At 40.2% G+C, this 17,373-nt stretch overlaps 3 protein-coding genes across 9 annotated transcripts; 1 reads left to right on the forward strand and 2 right to left on the reverse strand.

Moving 5' to 3' along the window:
* Window positions 1–74: 74 nt before the first annotated feature.
* Window positions 75–3,489, forward strand: LOC112280631 (sulfite exporter TauE/SafE family protein 2). Of its 2 annotated transcripts, XM_090249187.1 has the most exons (6): window positions 75–663; window positions 1,057–1,950; window positions 2,061–2,290; window positions 2,522–2,662; window positions 2,781–2,927; window positions 3,054–3,489. In XM_090249187.1, the coding sequence occupies exons 2-6, from the start codon at window positions 1,188–1,190 to the stop codon at window positions 3,360–3,362; spliced, it is 1,590 nt and encodes a 529-aa protein (XP_090105313.1). In that variant the 5' UTR covers window positions 75–663; window positions 1,057–1,187; the 3' UTR covers window positions 3,363–3,489. The 2 variants fall into 2 exon arrangements, with proteins under 2 accessions (XP_090105313.1, XP_024372077.1); XM_024516309.3 differs by having other exon boundaries at window positions 75–1,950.
* A 219-nt stretch (window positions 3,490–3,708) lies between these two features.
* Window positions 3,709–6,668, reverse strand: LOC112280632 (putative pectinesterase 53). Its single transcript, XM_024516316.3, has 6 exons — window positions 6,560–6,668; window positions 6,333–6,453; window positions 5,181–5,618; window positions 4,886–5,075; window positions 4,559–4,765; window positions 3,709–4,438 (listed from the first exon to the last, which is right to left on the reverse strand). The coding sequence occupies exons 1-6, from the start codon at window positions 6,666–6,668 to the stop codon at window positions 4,022–4,024; spliced, it is 1,482 nt and encodes a 493-aa protein (XP_024372084.2). The 3' UTR covers window positions 3,709–4,021.
* Window positions 6,669–9,464: 2,796 nt separating this feature from the next.
* On the reverse strand, window positions 9,465–14,153 carry LOC112280672 (uncharacterized). Of its 6 annotated transcripts, none has more exons than XR_002969373.3 (8): window positions 13,492–14,153; window positions 13,254–13,316; window positions 12,910–13,023; window positions 12,717–12,809; window positions 11,952–12,530; window positions 10,783–11,834; window positions 10,142–10,284; window positions 9,465–9,840 (listed from the first exon to the last, which is right to left on the reverse strand). XR_002969373.3 is itself a non-coding variant. In XM_024516434.3 (7 exons), the coding sequence occupies exons 1-7, from the start codon at window positions 13,549–13,551 to the stop codon at window positions 10,248–10,250; spliced, it is 1,998 nt and encodes a 665-aa protein (XP_024372202.1). In that variant the 5' UTR covers window positions 13,552–14,153; the 3' UTR covers window positions 9,465–10,247. The 6 variants fall into 6 exon arrangements, 1 of the variants encoding a protein (XP_024372202.1); XR_002969372.3 differs by having other exon boundaries at window positions 9,465–9,843; XR_016502278.1 differs by having other exon boundaries at window positions 9,961–10,284.
* Between the last annotated feature and the right edge of the window lie 3,220 nt (window positions 14,154–17,373).

A 17,373-nucleotide genomic window follows, 5' to 3' on the forward strand; every position in this document is an offset into this window, starting at 1 on the left:
ATCATGATGCTCTGATTACACTCTGTCACACTTATTTTCTTTTCGCCAAAGAACACAACCTGTCCACTCAACTTTGTTTCAATTTTGTAACCATTGGATGTAAGGACTTCAACTTTACTTCATGTTTGCATGATACATTTTACGTGTTTTTTGCATGTAACGGGAAATGGAATATACCCTAGAATGAACCGAACACCAGCGATTCAGTCTCAGTATAATAAATAAAATTTAACATGCACCGTCATGTTCAAACTCGTATTGGTGTGGTCCCAGTTTCTGCAGCTTGTTTAGAAAGTTTGGAACGAGTTTCTGGTTGCTGAGAATGTCCCTGAGTTGGTTGCGGTGACGAATGTGCTGTTTCGGGATTTGTATGACTGAGGTCTGAGTTTGTCGATGTTTTGTGTAGCGATCTAGATCTTTGAACTTGCTCTTATTGGTGTTATTTATTTCCTGTTATAGCTTGCTACCTTCAGGAGAGGCTCGTTGTTTCTTCGTCGCTTACTCCCATCAGTTGGAGTTTCTCAAAGGTTTCTGTGTTCTCCTTTTCTCTTCAGAGTCGTTCTGAATTCAGGTTTAATTTCAGGTATTCTCTACTTTCTTGTCGACAGTGCTCACACGTAAAGTTGTGGGTATTATGACTGTCGTTCGGTGTAGGAGTCCTCGGTAAGTAGCTACTTTGCTCCTTGTGTTCACTGTCTGGCAATTTTCACTCCAGAAGTCTCCAGCGAGTTAGTAATTTTGGAGCTGTCATCGTAAGTTGTTCTGTATGCCAATCATAATAGATGGACCCATAAGATCTCTCAGTTTTATTATGTCTGCAATTTCTATGGTGGAGACTGAGGGCTGCGTCCATTTCCTTGTGGACCTCCTTTCAACACGAGAATTTACAACTACGCTTGATGACTACTGTGGCACTTGAATAGCTTTATGGAGCTGGGCTCACATGTCTCAAAAGCCTGTAGTTGAAAGTTTTGCAACTGATATCATTGTGCGAGAGGCGCACGAGTCAATCTTGTGCGACGTCAAGACTGACTTGGCATTTTGGGGGCATCTCAGGGAGAGAATATTCGTAATTCTTCAACCCAGACATTCTTAACCGGTATAGCAACTGCACGAATCTCTTGATTACCGGATGGATTACGAATCGACCACAACGACTTGACAAAAACCTTCGAAGCTTCGAAGGGATGACCATGGCGAATGGGATAAAAATATGGGTGCTGGTCCTTTTTCTGCTGATCGGCACAAGCCTTGCAATTTCGCGTCCCCATTTCTCTGCCACGTCGGCCGGTTTGTCATCCCCTGGCAATCGTGAAGTTTCTCCGGTTCAACAACTCGATGAACCAAAATTTCTAGGCCCCTTGAGAACCGTAGCGAAGTGGATATGGTCGATCGAATTGGGCAGGGAAAAACTTCGTTGGCCCGAGCTAGAATGGAACTGGAAGTTAATACTGGCCATGGTGTTGGGAACATTGGGGGCCTCTATATGCAGCGCTGGTGGCGTTGGAGGAGGCGGGCTATTCATCCCCCTCTTCAATCTCCTCATCGGATTCGATGCGAAGTCGTCAGCTGCTCTCTCCAATTTCATGATCTTCGGAGGATCTATCGCAAATGTTTGGTGGAATATTCAGCGAGATCATCCGTTCCTGCCCGGGCACCCATTGATTGATTTCGACGTTGTGCTACTCTTGCAGCCTAACATGCTGTTGGGTATCAGCATCGGGGTTATTTGTAACGTCGCATTTCCATCGTGGTTCATCACTCTCGAGTTTATCATAACCTTGGGGTACATCACTGCAAGAAGCTTCAGAAGTGGGTTGGTGAGGTGGAGAAATGAGACTCGTTTGGTGCAGGAGGCGGCAGAGAAGACAGATTTGTCCTCACAGGCTCAAGAACGAGGACAAGCACATCTTGCTCAAGCGAGGTCGAGCTCTTTCGATGTCCTCACAGGCAAGCTTACTTTTCCTTGATAACGCGAGAATGGATAAACACGATTAGTGTGATATTCCGGTATGGTTATTTTCACACGACAAGGCTGGTAACAGAAAGTTTGCATGCAGGCTGTGTGCTCGAGGAATCTGAGGCGGCAACTTCTGAAGCATTGGAAAGGCTGGATTCGAAACTATCTTGGCAAAACCTTTGTCCCAAAGAGGGAGATGAAGCAATTGTGCCGCTATTAGGTGAATCTAAGCCGCCGAGGAACTTCCCTTACGTCAAGCTCTTGATGTTGACACTGGTGTGGACGGCATTTCTAGCAGTCCAACTTCTACGAGGAGGAAAATCCAGCGATGTAAGCCTCCGATCTCCCAAGTGATCTCTTCCCTGCGTGATTACCGTCTCATCAGAATCGAGATGCACATCTTCCTGCATCCCTCATTGAAACTTGGAAAATATTGCTCTTCTTGGCCGATGCAAGTGCCGCTGTTGATTTCTCTGACAAGATCGTGCAGCTTCCAGCAAATCTATCTATCATGAACCCAGTAATAGTTTTCATTGACACCGCCACGGATTTGATCTTTAGAGCATCCTGACCTTGGAGCCTTGTGGGGGGGCCTACTGGTTGCTGACAACTATGCAAGTGCCGCTTGCCTTTCTCCTCACCGGATGGTCTGCTTGGCATCTACATCATGCGTTGGAGGAGAAAAATACTCCAGAACTTGAGGTGGCGCTTTCATTACTGTCACTCGTCCCAACTGTGTGCAACTTTCACTTACTCGACGCTTCACATATAATCCTATTCTGATTGTTGTTTCCTTTTGTTGCCTCTTATGCAATTGCAGCTAGAGGAGTGGGATGTAATCGGGCCAAGGGCGTTTGTGCTCTTTCCGAGTATGGCACTACTTGCAGGATTCCTTGGCGGTATGCTAGGTATTGGAGGGGGCATGATTATCAACCCCATGCTCATCGAACTCGGCATGCATCCTCAGGTTTTATCTTGTACCTTCCATCACGCTTTCCATGTGTAACTCTTAGAATTATCGAAGTGGAAGGGGTGCAACAATTACGTTAGTATGGAAACCCTAAATCTCTTACATCGTGTTCTTGTTGTGCAGCTCACAGCAGCAACAACTGCGTTCATGGTGTTCTTTTCATCTTCCTTATCAGTGGTGCAATTTTGGCTCCTGGGTCGCCTGCAACTTGATTTTGCTTTGTTGTTCGGGGCAATCTGTTTCGTTTCCTCTCTGATTGGGCTCCATGTTGTCCAACAAGCTATCGCTAAATTTGGACGACCCTCAATTATCGTATTCTCTGTTAGCATTGTCTTAGGTATTAGCGCAGTTTCGACAACCATTTGTGGAGGATTCGAAGTTTGGGACCAGTTTACGGGTGGTGAATACATGGGGTTTCATTACCCTTGTTAGATATAGGCTCTCATTCCAAGACAAGTTACGCAAGCTAGAAAAATATTCTTGTAATTACTGATGGCCCCCGATACATGTCCACCTTGTATAATTACAATCCGTCGAATTAAAAAATTATTGTTATTTATTTTGTTTTTGTTTTTTGTTTTTTGGTTTCTGCTACCTTCGATCAGTTTCGACGCAAGACAATTTTTGCAAATGAAAGATGTCAAAAAACAATAACGTAATCAAGCGACAGGTGCAGTTTACCCGAAATTCCGAGGGCGCTGGTTTGCAGACGACAAGAAACCCACAACCCCTAACAGCAAAGCGAGATTCTGGCTTGCGTTACGGAGATTACAATTCATTGTCGGGGAGATCATTTATGTTTTATTGAACAAATCAGGTGCGGCCTAGAATGGGGTCGCCATGCAACATAATCTCACCTAAAAACCATCCTACTAAGTTTAAATCCATGGAACTTGTTGGGATTGAATGGAGGGACTGCGCAGCTTAAAGCTTCTCAGTGTCCGCAAATCTACTTGTCGACACGCACAGCTACGATCGCTGTCAAAACTTGCACAATTACAAAGCAAACTTCACATCAACAGCTGCAGGCAGCACGATTTCTTATGCAGGGGCTTTTTATCCTCAAAACTGAGATGGTGATGACTCGGTAACTAATTTTTCTTCGTCTTTGTCGGCTTTCCGATGTATTTCTTCAGCCATGTCTTGCCATTGATGAAGTGGACCGACAAGAAAGGCTTCGCTTCCTCGGCGGTCAATTCCCGCACCCATGCCACTCTCTCCTTTGAGTATGCACCTGGGCCTTTGCAGTTGTACTGCGCATAAAACACTTTGGATTGACGGTCGGCGAAGCCAAAATCCGACCATCCAGGTGGGTAGACAATGTTGTCCATCCATGTGTAGGAATACACAGTGCGGGAGAAGTTTCCCCACGCTCGGCCTAAGTAGATCGGTCCAGTGCCTGTAAGGGATGCATCCACGAAAGAGAATCCCGTGTTCATGTGGCTCTCGTTCCTTTTCTGAGCCGTCACGGAACCGAAGACCTTCGCCTCCGAGTGCAGATGGCAATTCTGCGTAACCCACAAAAAGGTCATGCATCACGCTGTCAATGCCAAATGTCCAACATACCGTTCTCAAATGTTATGCAGAAGCTAATGAAAGCCAATGTTCGAGTGAATGTGGATCTTCACCTTGTACAAACTTCGGCCATTGCCGAAAACAAAGTCGATGGAGCCTTGGATGTAGCAGTTCTCGAAGTAGTGCCTGCCCTTGTGGTCATACAATGTGTCTTGGTATCCGTAGAAGGAAGAGTTGTAAAACGCAGCTCTGTCTCCCGTGATGCGAAAAGCCACAGCTTGCCGTAGGACTGCACCTGGAGGCGGTTGGGGTGCTGTGTTCTACACACACGATGATGATGATCTAAGTATTTACAAACAAACATACTTCTTCTTTCGACAGGATGGCTTGTCGTCCAGGAAATTGACAAGGTTATTTTGGAACAAGGGCAAGGTAGTTACCCGAAACTGGATGTTCTCCGCAATAAAGTATTGAGAATTCACACCGACGGTGGCGCTTCTGTAGGTCTTAAGCAGCTGGTCATCGTCGTCGAAATCACCAGCTTTGTCACCCCACTGTATAATTGTTTTATCTCGGCCGTCGCCCCGGAACGTGATGTATGGTTTCGACACGTTGATGACTATCTTCTCCCTGAAGTTTCAAACGCATGAGTGCATGCCTGTGCATATTGAATGAGCTAGTAACGCATACAACTCAGATTTCGTTCTGGGATTGGAGAGAATGGTTATAACTTACTCGTAGATGCCCTCCCGGATGTGTATCACGGTGCGGTGCTTTTCGTGCTCGGCTATGGAGTCTAGAGCAGCATTGATGGTGGTGAAGTCGTCTTTCCCAGACTTGGAGACCGTGATCTTTCTGGACTTACCCTTTGGCTTCGGAAACTTTACAAACATCCCATTCGAGGCACCTCCCGACTTCGTTCCATCAGCCGGATGGTTGTCTTGCTCTGCTACCAATGAATCTCCATATACTGAATCAGACGCTGGAGTGTCGTCCGTTTCGAAGTCATAATCAGAGTCAGCATCTGAGCCCGATGTATCAGCCATCAATTTCAGCCAGGAGTCTACGTTGTCATCGTCATCGGCTGCAACTGATATGGCAGCACAGAAAACGAAGGAAACGAGGAGGAGCAGAAGCGCTGATCTCCTGCGAGCAATCCCCATCCTCGCAAACCTGCTCGACAAAAATTTGTAGACCCTTGTGTTAGTAAGCTATTGAATAGTAACAGCATTGAGCCTCCAAAACTCTTACATCCACCCTGACTCTTCACATGTTCACTACTTCTCGCTCAGTCGTTAGATTAGATTCTAGCTCTGCTTTTGCCAAAACTGCCCTCACAATGCAAAATATTGAGCTTATAATTGCAGATTGGATTTGCCAGGCCAAGTGAAAACACAAGGAAATCCATGATCAGTAACCCATATACCCCCCCCCCCCCCCCCCCCCAAACTGTGTAACATAATCTGCTAAAACCGACACTTCCTCCTGTCAGCATGTTATCCAGATTATTGGAACACAACTGGGGTTTTCTCGAGGTTACGAACAATGAATTGCCTGCATTCTCTGCACTGCACGTCCAGCCGACTACTCACATTGTACTAACGTCCTGAGCACAATCTCTCACAAAAACCAAGTCATATAGATTCATTTAATTGATTCGCCAGCCGCAGTCAACTCTGAATCCTATCCTTGATTCCGGCGGTGTATTCGGCAATGCTGCGCCGTGCCTGTTGAGAAAACTTCTCTCGAGATCCAGGGATCGACAGCAGAGAAAGGCAGCTCAAAGACAGTTCCACAAAGTCTCGTGACAGTGGCACATGATACTCTCTCAACCCTGAGCTGGAGCAATGCAGACGAAGACCACAATGACATGAAGGGATGTCTCACTTGGTATTGGTCAGGGTTCTTCCTCGCACCGCAAGGGGAGCTCCGAGAGTTGCAGGTGCTTCGACACAGGGAAGCTTGAACTGGAGCAGCGAGCTCAGGCATTTAGCTTCTGCAACCCGAACTGGACAAGTCCAACAACTATGACACGGTTACAGTCTGCAGATGACAGTCACTTTGTCTTTAAAAATACATCGAGTAACATGGTCTCTTAATACGTGGATTCTAACTGGAGTCCCTTGACCATCGGTAAACCGCAGGGTCCCGATCTAGATGCTCCACGGCGTTTTGCTCTACAGAGTTTCGTAGCTGGACTTGGCCCAGAACTCCATATTGCATTAACGTGGTGAGTTGTTGTACATCAAGCAAACACTTAAGTAAAAGTCGCGGTGCTTGAGATGTTAGTTGGTTTCATCAGGAGTTAAAATGTGGCTCGATACCAGGGAGTTTCTCAGGAGATTTCTGTTTTCCAGCGGTGAAAAATTGCATCACAGGAAAACTGGGTTGTGGAGAGGGGCAGTGTACTCACACGAGCACGTGCACTCTGCATCAATAAATTGATAGGGGGCCAAGGACAAAATGGCAGCCTGGATGTGGTGCACACCCAGGCTCTCCCAGTGGGTGTTAAAAAAGCCTCACCCATGTTCCTTCAAAATTCATGAACATTATGGCGTTGGGAACTGTATGATTGCTGCACACAGACCAGTTTTAATGCGCATCTTTTTATGAGTTTCTTTTTATCTTGTTTTGTTGTACTGAAGGTGCTCACGACCTGGCTCCTCTTTCATGCCTCCATCACCCCATCAAGTCCTCTGTGGGTTTGATGAGCTTAATTGAAAGAAACACAGAATAAGCCTGAGTCTTTGACACATTCACTCCTCTTTTTCTTGTCTAGAATTCTAGCTATTGAGTTTTTCTTCTCACTTTGTCTCAGTGATTGTGACAAAACACAGGTGGATGCACAGGTAAAAAAAAGTGATGATCGAGTCACTGCCTGGAGTCCTCGTGGAACAGAGTTCATAAAACCTGGTCTGATGTATTATACAGTACCAAGTATGTGAGACTTCTTCAATGGCCTTTGTACAGAAGCGGTAGTAGCGTCTAATCAAAATATTAAAAAATCAACAAAAGAAAATTTATATATATATATAAAAGAAAAGACAACAGCAAAGGGATGCAAGACAGTGAGTCTGCCAGACCCTGAAAGTTGGCAGCCTCCCCCGCTCTTCCCCATCAAACCACACGCTCAATTATTGTGTGGTTTATGCCTCCAGCTCTGCACACCAGTCTTCATGTCAACATGGCTACTCATTAATGGTTTCAGAGCCCTTTCAGTGAATTTCAAAAGCTTGCAGGCTGAAGAGAGGTATCACCTGCGTTGTTCCACGACACCCTGTGACTGGGGCATCTTCTGTGTTTGTAGTTTTGCTTTGGATGTTTTATTAGTGGTGGTCTTTGCAATGGGGTTATAAATATTTATCACACTGATGTCTTTGATCTAGTATGATTTGTAGAAAAACATAAACATAAAATTACATTCTAGTAAAATATTTGAAGTTCTGAAATATGCTTGTAACATGATACATTGATTTTTATTTATTTTCTTAAAAAATGAAAGCTTATATATGTTAAACATAGTAGAACATAGTGAAACTGAAAGGGGTTACTTTTAAATCTTATTTTATTTCATTGTTATTTAAAAACCACAAATCATTTTGTAACTACATTCTAAAATGTGATCAATGAGAATGAATGTGAATGTGAATGCATTAAGGTTTGATTATCGCATAAAATATCACCTCATGTACTAATTTTGTTCAAATTTAGTTGTTGATGGAAGGTCATTGCAAAACACTATCCATCATAGAATCATTTGCTTGCGACAGAATTATCAGCCAATTTGAAAGGAATAAATTTAATTGTTCGAAACCATCATTTCGAAGATGGAATGTCTGAATATCAAAACCTGAGAATAACTAATATGACACTTCATTCATTTACTTAAGAAACCATTTCTCTAAGACTTTTAGAGTGGAAATATCCCACATAGAATACCTCATGGAAACGCATTCCTATTATGTAATAAAAATCTGTAGATTCATTCGTTTTAAAATTTACACATTAGAATGTTAGTAATTTTTTCTTCAATGAACATTGAATGTAAGCAACTTTAAGAACCTTAGTTCTTGCATACAAATTCAATCAATACAAATATGTAATGTATCAAAAAGCATGGGACGCTGGCCTGGAAATACAGTCTTTAAGTATTTCAAAAAGTAAATCTTGTGAAATAGATGGTTTTCTGGCCATTACCAGGCTACCTTGTGAGAGGTTTGTCCCTCAGATATGTAAGTATATTAATTACAGTACTACACTATAGTGCACTATTTACCTGTACACCTTGTTCAAATCTTTAGTAGGTAACACAAAATAAATCTAGCGTAAGGTTTTTAGCACGGGATTACACGCACTGAATGCTTCTGTCTGTACTAAATGATTGGTGACATGAGCCAAAGAAATAAAATTGGCCTTAAGTCACCCATTTGTTTGTATTTGCTTCTTTACAGAAGATGAATACTCAACTCAGTTCACATGAAGAACACCTAACTCAGTTCCTGGTGTGAACAGGCTAAAAGTTCTGGGCATTCACAAGGATGTGATGTTTAAATCCATGCACCATCAGTACTTTTGGAGGCCAAACTCATAATGTCAAATAAACAGTAAAAAAAATCCAAAGACAAAAAAGAGAAACAGATGTTTGATGTGATACCAACCTTGACGTGACATAAGATTGGGGACGTTGTCTGCAGAAATTTGCTTCTCAAGAGCTCTATAGTCTAGATTTGTGCTATTCTGGGAACTATCAATGAATGTGTTGCATACCCCACTTTGGCTGTTTGTGTGTGGTTATTTCGTGGTAAGCTTTTCGTCACTAGGTTTGTGATGTCTCAAATGCTTTGAAGGGATAGGAGTATGAAAGATTACGTTGCAACTGGAGTATGCATGCGCTAGAATCATAGCATGTAGAGATATAGGCCGAACCCTCAACAATGCAATTTGGATTTGAGTTTCAGCTGAGACTTGTATCTCGCCATGTCATTTAAGTTTTAATAAGAGACCATAACAAGATGGGTATCACGCAGCATTACAAATCACTTTGATTGATGTTGATCGTCAACACTATGCAGTGTGTACAGTTCACGACGAGTTCCATCGTACAAATGATACGAATACTAATGAGACTGTATTGTTTGGGATCCAGCCCTTCTAATACAGACATTATATTTAACCTAATTGATGGCTAAATGACGACTTTTGCAGAAGATCAGGTATGGTAGTTGGGTCATCTCCCTCTACCCGTGACAAGGCTTTGATGCATGTCACACTCAACTGGAGAGAATACCTGAGAGAGAATCATGGTCCATGTGAGCCTGTCCTCCAGCAAGTGCTTCGTGTAACTTCAGAAAGCTTCTTCTGGCGGCTTTGGAAATGTCTTAGGCGTTCGATCCTTCTGCTGGAAATTCACACAATTACACGTTGGAGTATAAACCTTCGGTAGTAATAAGTTGTGCCGACGGTAAGTACTAACTCTAGTCTTTTTCTTTTGAATTTTTTTTTTTCTATATTTTACCTTTCTCGCCGGTGCTTCCAGTGTTTCAACGATGGAAAGATAGAAAGCTAGTCCTTGCCATGTCCCAAAACATCTAACAAAGCCACAAGTGAAGGGCAAGTTGGTGCGTTGGTACGCTCAGGTGCTTAATAGCTCTCACTGTTCTTCACATCTCTTAATGAGAAAGCAACAAAGCGCCAACCTGTTGCAGAACCAAAAATTCCTCAAATGAGGAACAGGATGCGAAACATATCCACCTTGCTCCGGAATTTTGATCAGTTTGTTCAGTAAAAAAGAGCAAGCATCCGTCACATCCGCTGATGCACTTTCTCCAGGGCTTCCAAGCTGCACAAATCAAATACAAAATCGCCATAAATAAAAGACTACGCCAGCCATGAAGGAAATCTTCAAAAAGTGCCAGAACTGGTACTGAAGGGCTATTCTCAATCGCAGAAGCGATTAACCATAGTATTAGAATGGAAATCATGAGAGATACGTAAAACTCTTACGCATGCTGTAAAAGAAAAGGACTCTAGTAATGGCTTCTCAAACAGTTTCGAGCAACAAACAACTTCGACTCTCTTGGTCAACTGCAACGATAAAAGGGCAGGTCCTTAAAGAAGTCGCTTCTTAGAACCGCTTTAGGGGCTGGATTAATAAAGAAAGCAACAATTACTGGTTATCAGCAATTAAGGCATATATTTGTTGCATCGAGATCTCGACCACATGCATTGGCAAGCGTGAAAGCGTGATGAACGGAAACACTGCAACGGTGATCCGTTCTAGCACATTCATGTAGAAAATGAAAGATAGAGATGAGAAATGTAAGGACAACAGACATACCGTCTTAGAAGAGGAGAGGGGTTGTATGGGAATAATTTTCGTCGATAAAGACGTTCAATAGCAGCCTTCAACTGCGACAAGCAATGGAGTGTTCTTTTGACTAAATCCAGAGAGCCAGTTTTACTAGTTCCACGTAAAGATGAGTGCTCCATTTGATCATAAAATTCAGGCTTGATGAAGAACCCAGTGCACTGCATAAGATACTGCAGGAATAAAGCACCAGTACTTTCAGAGATCAGATAGTCCACTAAAACCGTGTGATCATAGGACAGCGTCTGCAGGAAAGCATGTAAAAGCTGTGCAGGGCCAAGTGCGGTGGCAATTGGAAGGATTCTCTTCATGTTTCTCTCAACCAGAGCAAGCAGCGAGGATCTCAACCCCACTAGCAATAACAACATTTCGATCATCAAGTCATCTTCATCCAAATACAACCCCACAAACACCATCGAGAACTCTTCAATCTTGTCAATGGGGACCGAGTCACTCTGCAAATTTAGCCATTCTTGAATACCTGCACTTGCTTCTTCCTTCAGGGCTCTTCGAAAAAAAAATTCACACTGACTAGAGTTCGATATGATATCAAGATTGACAAAGTTAACTGTGCTTCCTCTATCTATGGTACTGGCACCTGAACAATCCCACTGGTGTAGATAATTTAACTCACGGTCATAAACTCCAGCACTGACGTGAGGAGCACGGTCTTCAAGTTCTTTCCTGTCTTCGGGATTCTTTAGGTTGAGACTATTCCGAAGAGCGGATTGATATGGGTCAGGTTCGTCAACTGAAAGAGACCATATCTGGAATAGGAGAAAGAGAGCTCGGCACCGTAGATGAGTTGCAGAGAGAGGAAGAGATTCGCCAACCTTTTCCGGGATATGTAAAAAGGACTTAACAAAAGAGGAGTGCGCTAGGTTGTTGTCCCTTGGGAGCTTACAATCCTCTAAAAGAGAGAAGCCAGTGAGGTCAGAGGCCTCTTTACGAAGGGCTCGTAAGCATAGTAAAGGAAGTTTGAGCTTTATTTTGAACCACCTGGAGAGTCCTATCATCAATCGCTGCACAGGATAAAAAGATTCAGAATCAAATTTAAATCCACTATTGATTATATGGCAAACAATCAAAAATAACATGCAACAAACTCAGAGAAGCCAGTGAAGTAGACCAAGGATTACCAAAACTTTATGTCGCAAGAAAGAAGAAGGGCACTGTGCAGATGGAGGATGCCTACGTGGAGACAGGGCAACCTCCGCAAATAAGGGTATGCAGCCCCCAATCTTATCAATCAGAGATGACTGCAATTCTGTGCTTCTAGAAGTTGCATCCTCAGTTTCCCAATCACAGCATGCAATGGCTGTACAGAGAAGTTGCAGAAGAGCACCACATGCTAGTCCTTGTTTTGAACAAACGAAATCGCCTTGATTGCACGTCAGAGGACAAATCAACTTCACTAGTGCGCAAAACTTTTCTTCCAAAAGGCCAAGAAATATCTCAGTGTGCTCAAACACAGTAACATTCTCTTTAAGGCAAGCTTTTAAGATGCATCGAAGAACCTCTAAGCCACAAACAAGTCGTCCCCAATGCTCCTTGAAATGTAACGAATGATTTATCTCATGCACCGCTAACAGGTTGGAAGAATGAGAAGTCAATTCGTGTTTTTCTGTGATACGATCTCCCCGTATTATTAGTCCTTTGGCGCATCCCAAAAGTAGAGTTTTCCAGATATGGTGCAAGAGAGAGCACCATGATGGTTCCTGAGCCAAGAATCACTATTAGACTGTTCAAATACCCAATTAACCCAAATGCATACAAGAACCGCCATTGAAAATAAATAAATAAATAAATAAATTGTAGTTTAAAGTAACTATGAAGAAAATGAGGCTCGACGCAGAAAGATATACAAAAGAGCATACTCTTCCTAATGAGGAAAAGATCAGAACCTGAGCTTTTAAGATTAGATGGTCGGATATTGCAATCAGTATCTTCTTCACAGAGTGCCGCACAAACTCGTTCTCTGCCTCTATAAGACACACCTGAACAAGAAGCACAAGATTCATAAACAAGAAGCTGCTTTTTCCACCATCAAACTAAAAAACTTCATTAAAAATTGTGTTCACTACTTCAAGTGCTTACCAGATTAGGAACATTCGCAAAGATGTTGTGCAGTACATCGCTGTAAACTATCGTGTTCACGCCTAAATGCTCGCCCAAAGAATCATCTACACGATCCAGAGGTCTGCTTCGCTTCTTTTCGTTTCACCCCAAGAACAGAGCTTGAATCAGTAATGACGGAGGCAATCGAAGCGGACGTATCAATCTCCTTAACAAATAAAGAGAATATAAACATCAACCCGTCCCAAACTAGTAAGCTAATGACACTCTAGTTGCATTCGCTTCCCGCCTACTACGATGGTCCAGTTCACTTCCCACAGCTCTTCCTAGTGCGAAGCCGCTAAAAATTAGGTGAAGAAGCTCACAGCATCCCCTAAACTCACTCCCGTGCGCTCCAATTTATTCGCACTAGCCAAGCACGCATAAATCTGCAAACAGCACCGCCATAAGGTCTCAATATCCAGTTCACTCAAATTCTTCCACAACTTGGTAAACCTACTATACTTACACATCACACATGTCTGAACTGGACATTTCAAGTTAAAAGATTCTCCATGTAGTATTCACTATAAACACATCGAACAAGAAACGGGGAATGCGTACATGATTCAACTGTACAAGCTGCTCTTCCCATTCAGCCGATGTGTCCACCAAATTTTCCATGTCCAGTGAAACAAACCGTTGGAGAGAGGATAACCAATGTGAGGAGTCAAGAATCTTTACTTGTACTCACACACCAACGAAAACAGATATAATCTGTAACTTCGAGTTGTAACCCAAAGAGGCAAGTGGGTTCTCTAGTTCTACCAACATCCTCCAACTCTGCTAAACCCTAATTCTTGATCATTTCATGAATGACAAAGCCAGAATTTGAAAGAGATGGCCGCTTTGAGGAGCAAAAGCACAACAAAGAATCGACAGTGACGAAGTTCCCCAGGGACGTTCTCTTGTTCCCTTCTGGATTGATTGTTTGCTGTGTGGTTTTTGTCACCTTGAGCCCAGTTTCTTCTTCTTGTTGTGAATCCCCAAAACCGGAATTTGCACCACAAGCACAGTCGAATGGTCTTGAGTTCGTTGGAAAATAAAGAAAAGCTATCCTGAACGGCATAAGCCGAGCGAGATGGTAATTATTTTTTTCTGGAGCGCTTCAGAGTGCAATTTTCTCGGGTACCTGGAAAGCAGTACTTGCAGTGACAATATTATAATAGAATTAGACTAGAGGATGACTTCTTCCATTTTTATTACTAAGTTGCGTTTTGATATGCCTCTTCGAAGCTACGTAATCATCGAGTAGTTGGAGATAACCGCCATTCGGCATGAAGTATTTGTCATTTGAGCTTGCGTCTAGGGCATGCATGATGAAACACATGGGCTTTAAGAAACATGACTGCCGGTCGTAAAGGCGTCCCCACAGCTCCAATGAACAATTAGAATGCCAGAAGTTGAGGAAGTTGGAACCATATCTTACCGAACAGCATAACATTATTGTACATGTTTCTTGAGTGACTACAATCCTGTCTGTCCAGTAAGAAGTGGAATGATCCTCTAGGCATTGAGATTGCATGGTGTAGAACTCACTCCGCAGTTTAGTTGCTGCAGTGCCAAATTGTGAATCCCATTATATGCTGTCAATCACAGCAGTGAGAACATCTACAGTCTTTGTTAAAGATCAGGGCAAACTCATCCTTTGCTAAGTTATGGAGCCTGGATTTGAAGTATCCTCCATCAGTGGAGAAAAGGGTTCAAGCACCGATCGGCACCTACAGCCTTGAATATCAAACTTGCTCAACATGTGTGTCGAAAGCACAGTGCTAACTTCCCGACCTAAATCCAATCCTTTCCTTCTGATCTTAATGTTCAAATGCGTTGGTATCAGTTGCATGAGGTCTTCAGTTTTAATTTTGGTGAATCTTCTGTCTGCTGAAGCTGTGAGGTTGCATGTCTTGGTTTTCTGACTGTGCAGAGATTGCAGAAACCTGGCTCTTCTCGCCACATTTATGGACTGGTTTGCTATGTTGCCAAATCTTCGGCAATCCCACAATTGGGTGTGAGACCTCTTCCCCTTTCTGAAGCTGCATTTTGTGATGAGGATATGTTTTGTGATTGGTGTTCCCTTTACAATGATTTGCGGATTTTATTTCAGTCTGGAAAAAGCTTTCCATTGATTCACATGCACTTGAAATATTGGGGAATTGAAATGTATGAGTATTTTGAGTGAGATTGAGGGGGTTCTTAGACCTAGAATTCCATTTTTAAAAAGTCATGAAATATAAGTTCTAAATTAGTCTTTTGCTTGGTAAAGAAAACATTTCTTTTGCAAGTCCTGGTTTTTGGATATAGCATAAAATGAGAAGTGGCCATAAAATAGATCAAATTGTATTTTTATTATAATAAATTAGATTTTTTAAAAATTCAATGGTTATTTGAGAAGTTTATGACATAATTGCTCAACTCTTTTTAAAAACCACTTCATAAGAAGGGCCCAACAAGAAAATTTGGAGACAACACTTTTAATACCATCTAGAAAAAATTATAAAGCCTTTGGATTGATTTTTGTAAATATAAAGCCAACTCAATGAGACTTCTTGATTTTAGATAATCAAAGGATTCAAAAGTTGCAACCTTTCACCTTATCTCTTGACTATAAAGACCTAAACAACCACATGATTTTGCATTAAAAAACATAGGTGTTCAAGCAATAGATTTTATATTAGCCATGGCCAAAATTTGTATTAACAATCAACAATTTGTATTAACAATCAACAATTGTATTACAATTTCACCACTTGTAAGAAAAGTGGGTACTTGTATTATAGATGTAAAATATTCATTTGAAGTTGTTTAAAAATGTTATAGATGTAAAATGTTATATATAAAAAAATAAAAAATAAAACATAACATTAGAAATAGTTAAGAAAGACATAAATGGTCTCGTACATAGAAAAGAAAAGAAATAAAAACCTTTGAACACTTTTGGTGTTTTAAAAAGTGCTCACTAAAAAAGATACAACTTTCTACAAGTAAACTATTTTACTTTTTGATATTTTGTAAATTTATAAGAAATGAGTTATAAAGAAATAAATTTTAGAATAATGTAGCTAATGTTGGGAGTTAGTTGTTGGTGATGTATGTACATTAATAAATTATCTAAGTTTTTGTATTTATATGAAAATATTTCAAGTCCTTATTGGTTATAAATTGCATTGGTTACATTTTTTTCCTTAAGAATTATAGTTTATAGATTAAGAATTATGGTGGATGGTAAATAGTATAGTATTAACATTGTTCATTTCAATTAAACTACAAAATGATGTAATGTCATCTCATAACTTTGGAAAAAAAAAATTGAAGTAATTCTATTTATTTAAAAAAATTAAAAAAATTGTTAAAAAAGTAGATTTAAAATATTTTAGAATTTATTTTTATTTCATTATATTTAATATGAAAAATAAAAAATATATTTTAAACAATATATATATATATATATATATATATATATATGTGCGCATACAAATTATACAATGTATTGAATAATAACCAATATTCTTGATTTTTTTGTTTAGAAATACTTTATAAGATACAAAAAAATAATTTTATTTATATTTTTTGTTCATATAAATTCAAGCTTAAATTTTAAAACACAATCTTGTGTACCAAATTTAAGCTTGTATTTTATTCACATTAATTCAAGCTTCTATTGTAAGAAAAAAAACTTTAAAATTTTTAAAAGTAATATTGATTTAGAAATTAATAAAATATTTTTTATTTAAATATTTATGAAAAACAACTAAGAAGTCTTATACTTATATTATATTTTTTATTCTTAATAAAAATTATATAGATCATGTCTACTTAAATCTAATAATAAATAATAAAATAATATAATTTAAATTTAAAAGTAGATATAAATATGCTATTCAGGATTATAATGCATTTATAGAATTTGCTAAAAAAATAGTCTAGTCACAAAAAGTAATTCTTATTTTTTAAAAAAACTAAAAAAAATATGTATTCCCGAACTCTTACTTCTTCCTTGCATTAATTAAAATCTTATGGATGGAAGATATTCTAAATATTAATAAGTTCTATAGATGACCTTCTTTGAATAAGACTTGCCAAGGGCAGATACTCATTTCTTATACAACCAAACCACTATATTAAATTTTATCCCTATTTGTGCCTCTTTATCTTTATTCTCTTAATAGAGATACTTTTTCCTACCCTCATCTCATCATATCTTTTATTTCCTTAATTCTACTTAAGGATACAAAATATATATACATATATATATATATATATATATATATACATATATTTCTTTTCTTTTCTTTTCTTTTCTATAAAGATAACAAGAAAGTTTACTATATTGAGCTTTATAATTATCAATTTGTTGGATTAAATTAGATTATTTGATTATATAACAATGATTTGAATGATATTTTGATGATTAAGATAGAACTCACTATGATATTACAAAGAATTTTG

The sequence above is a fragment of the Physcomitrium patens genome, chromosome 3, assembly GCF_059467195.1.
Source record: "Physcomitrium patens ecotype Gransden chromosome 3, ASM5946719v1, whole genome shotgun sequence".
Lineage (NCBI taxonomy): Eukaryota > Viridiplantae > Streptophyta > Bryopsida > Funariales > Funariaceae > Physcomitrium > Physcomitrium patens.

What these genes read in the sequence shown, in the direction of transcription:
- LOC112280631 (XM_024516309.3), top strand. Translation starts at nt 1,188, where the DNA reads ATGACCATGGCGAATGGGATAAAAATATGGGTGCTGGTCCTTTTTCTG. An exon ending in GAGGAGGAAAATCCAGCGAT is followed by an intron (nt 2,291 to 2,521) that starts GTAAGCCTCCGA and finishes TTTGATCTTTAG; the next exon opens with AGCATCCTGACCTTGGAGCC. An exon ending in AAAATACTCCAGAACTTGAG is followed by an intron (nt 2,663 to 2,780) that starts GTGGCGCTTTCA and finishes ATGCAATTGCAG; the next exon opens with CTAGAGGAGTGGGATGTAAT.
- LOC112280632 (XM_024516316.3), bottom strand. Translation starts at nt 6,668, where the DNA reads ATGCAATATGGAGTTCTGGGCCAAGTCCAGCTACGAAACTCTGTAGAG. An exon ending in CCGATGGTCAAGGGACTCCA is followed by an intron (nt 6,454 to 6,559) that starts GTTAGAATCCAC and finishes GGACTTGTCCAG; the next exon opens with TTCGGGTTGCAGAAGCTAAA. An exon ending in AGAACCCTGACCAATACCAA is followed by an intron (nt 5,619 to 6,332) that starts GTGAGACATCCC and finishes TTTGTCGAGCAG; the next exon opens with GTTTGCGAGGATGGGGATTG.
- LOC112280672 (XM_024516434.3), bottom strand. Translation starts at nt 13,551, where the DNA reads ATGGAAAATTTGGTGGACACATCGGCTGAATGGGAAGAGCAGCTTGTA. An exon ending in GAGTGAGTTTAGGGGATGCT is followed by an intron (nt 13,024 to 13,253) that starts GTGAGCTTCTTC and finishes TGAAACGAAAAG; the next exon opens with AAGCGAAGCAGACCTCTGGA. An exon ending in CCCTCTCCTCTTCTAAGACG is followed by an intron (nt 10,285 to 10,782) that starts GTATGTCTGTTG and finishes TGATTTGTGCAG; the next exon opens with CTTGGAAGCCCTGGAGAAAG.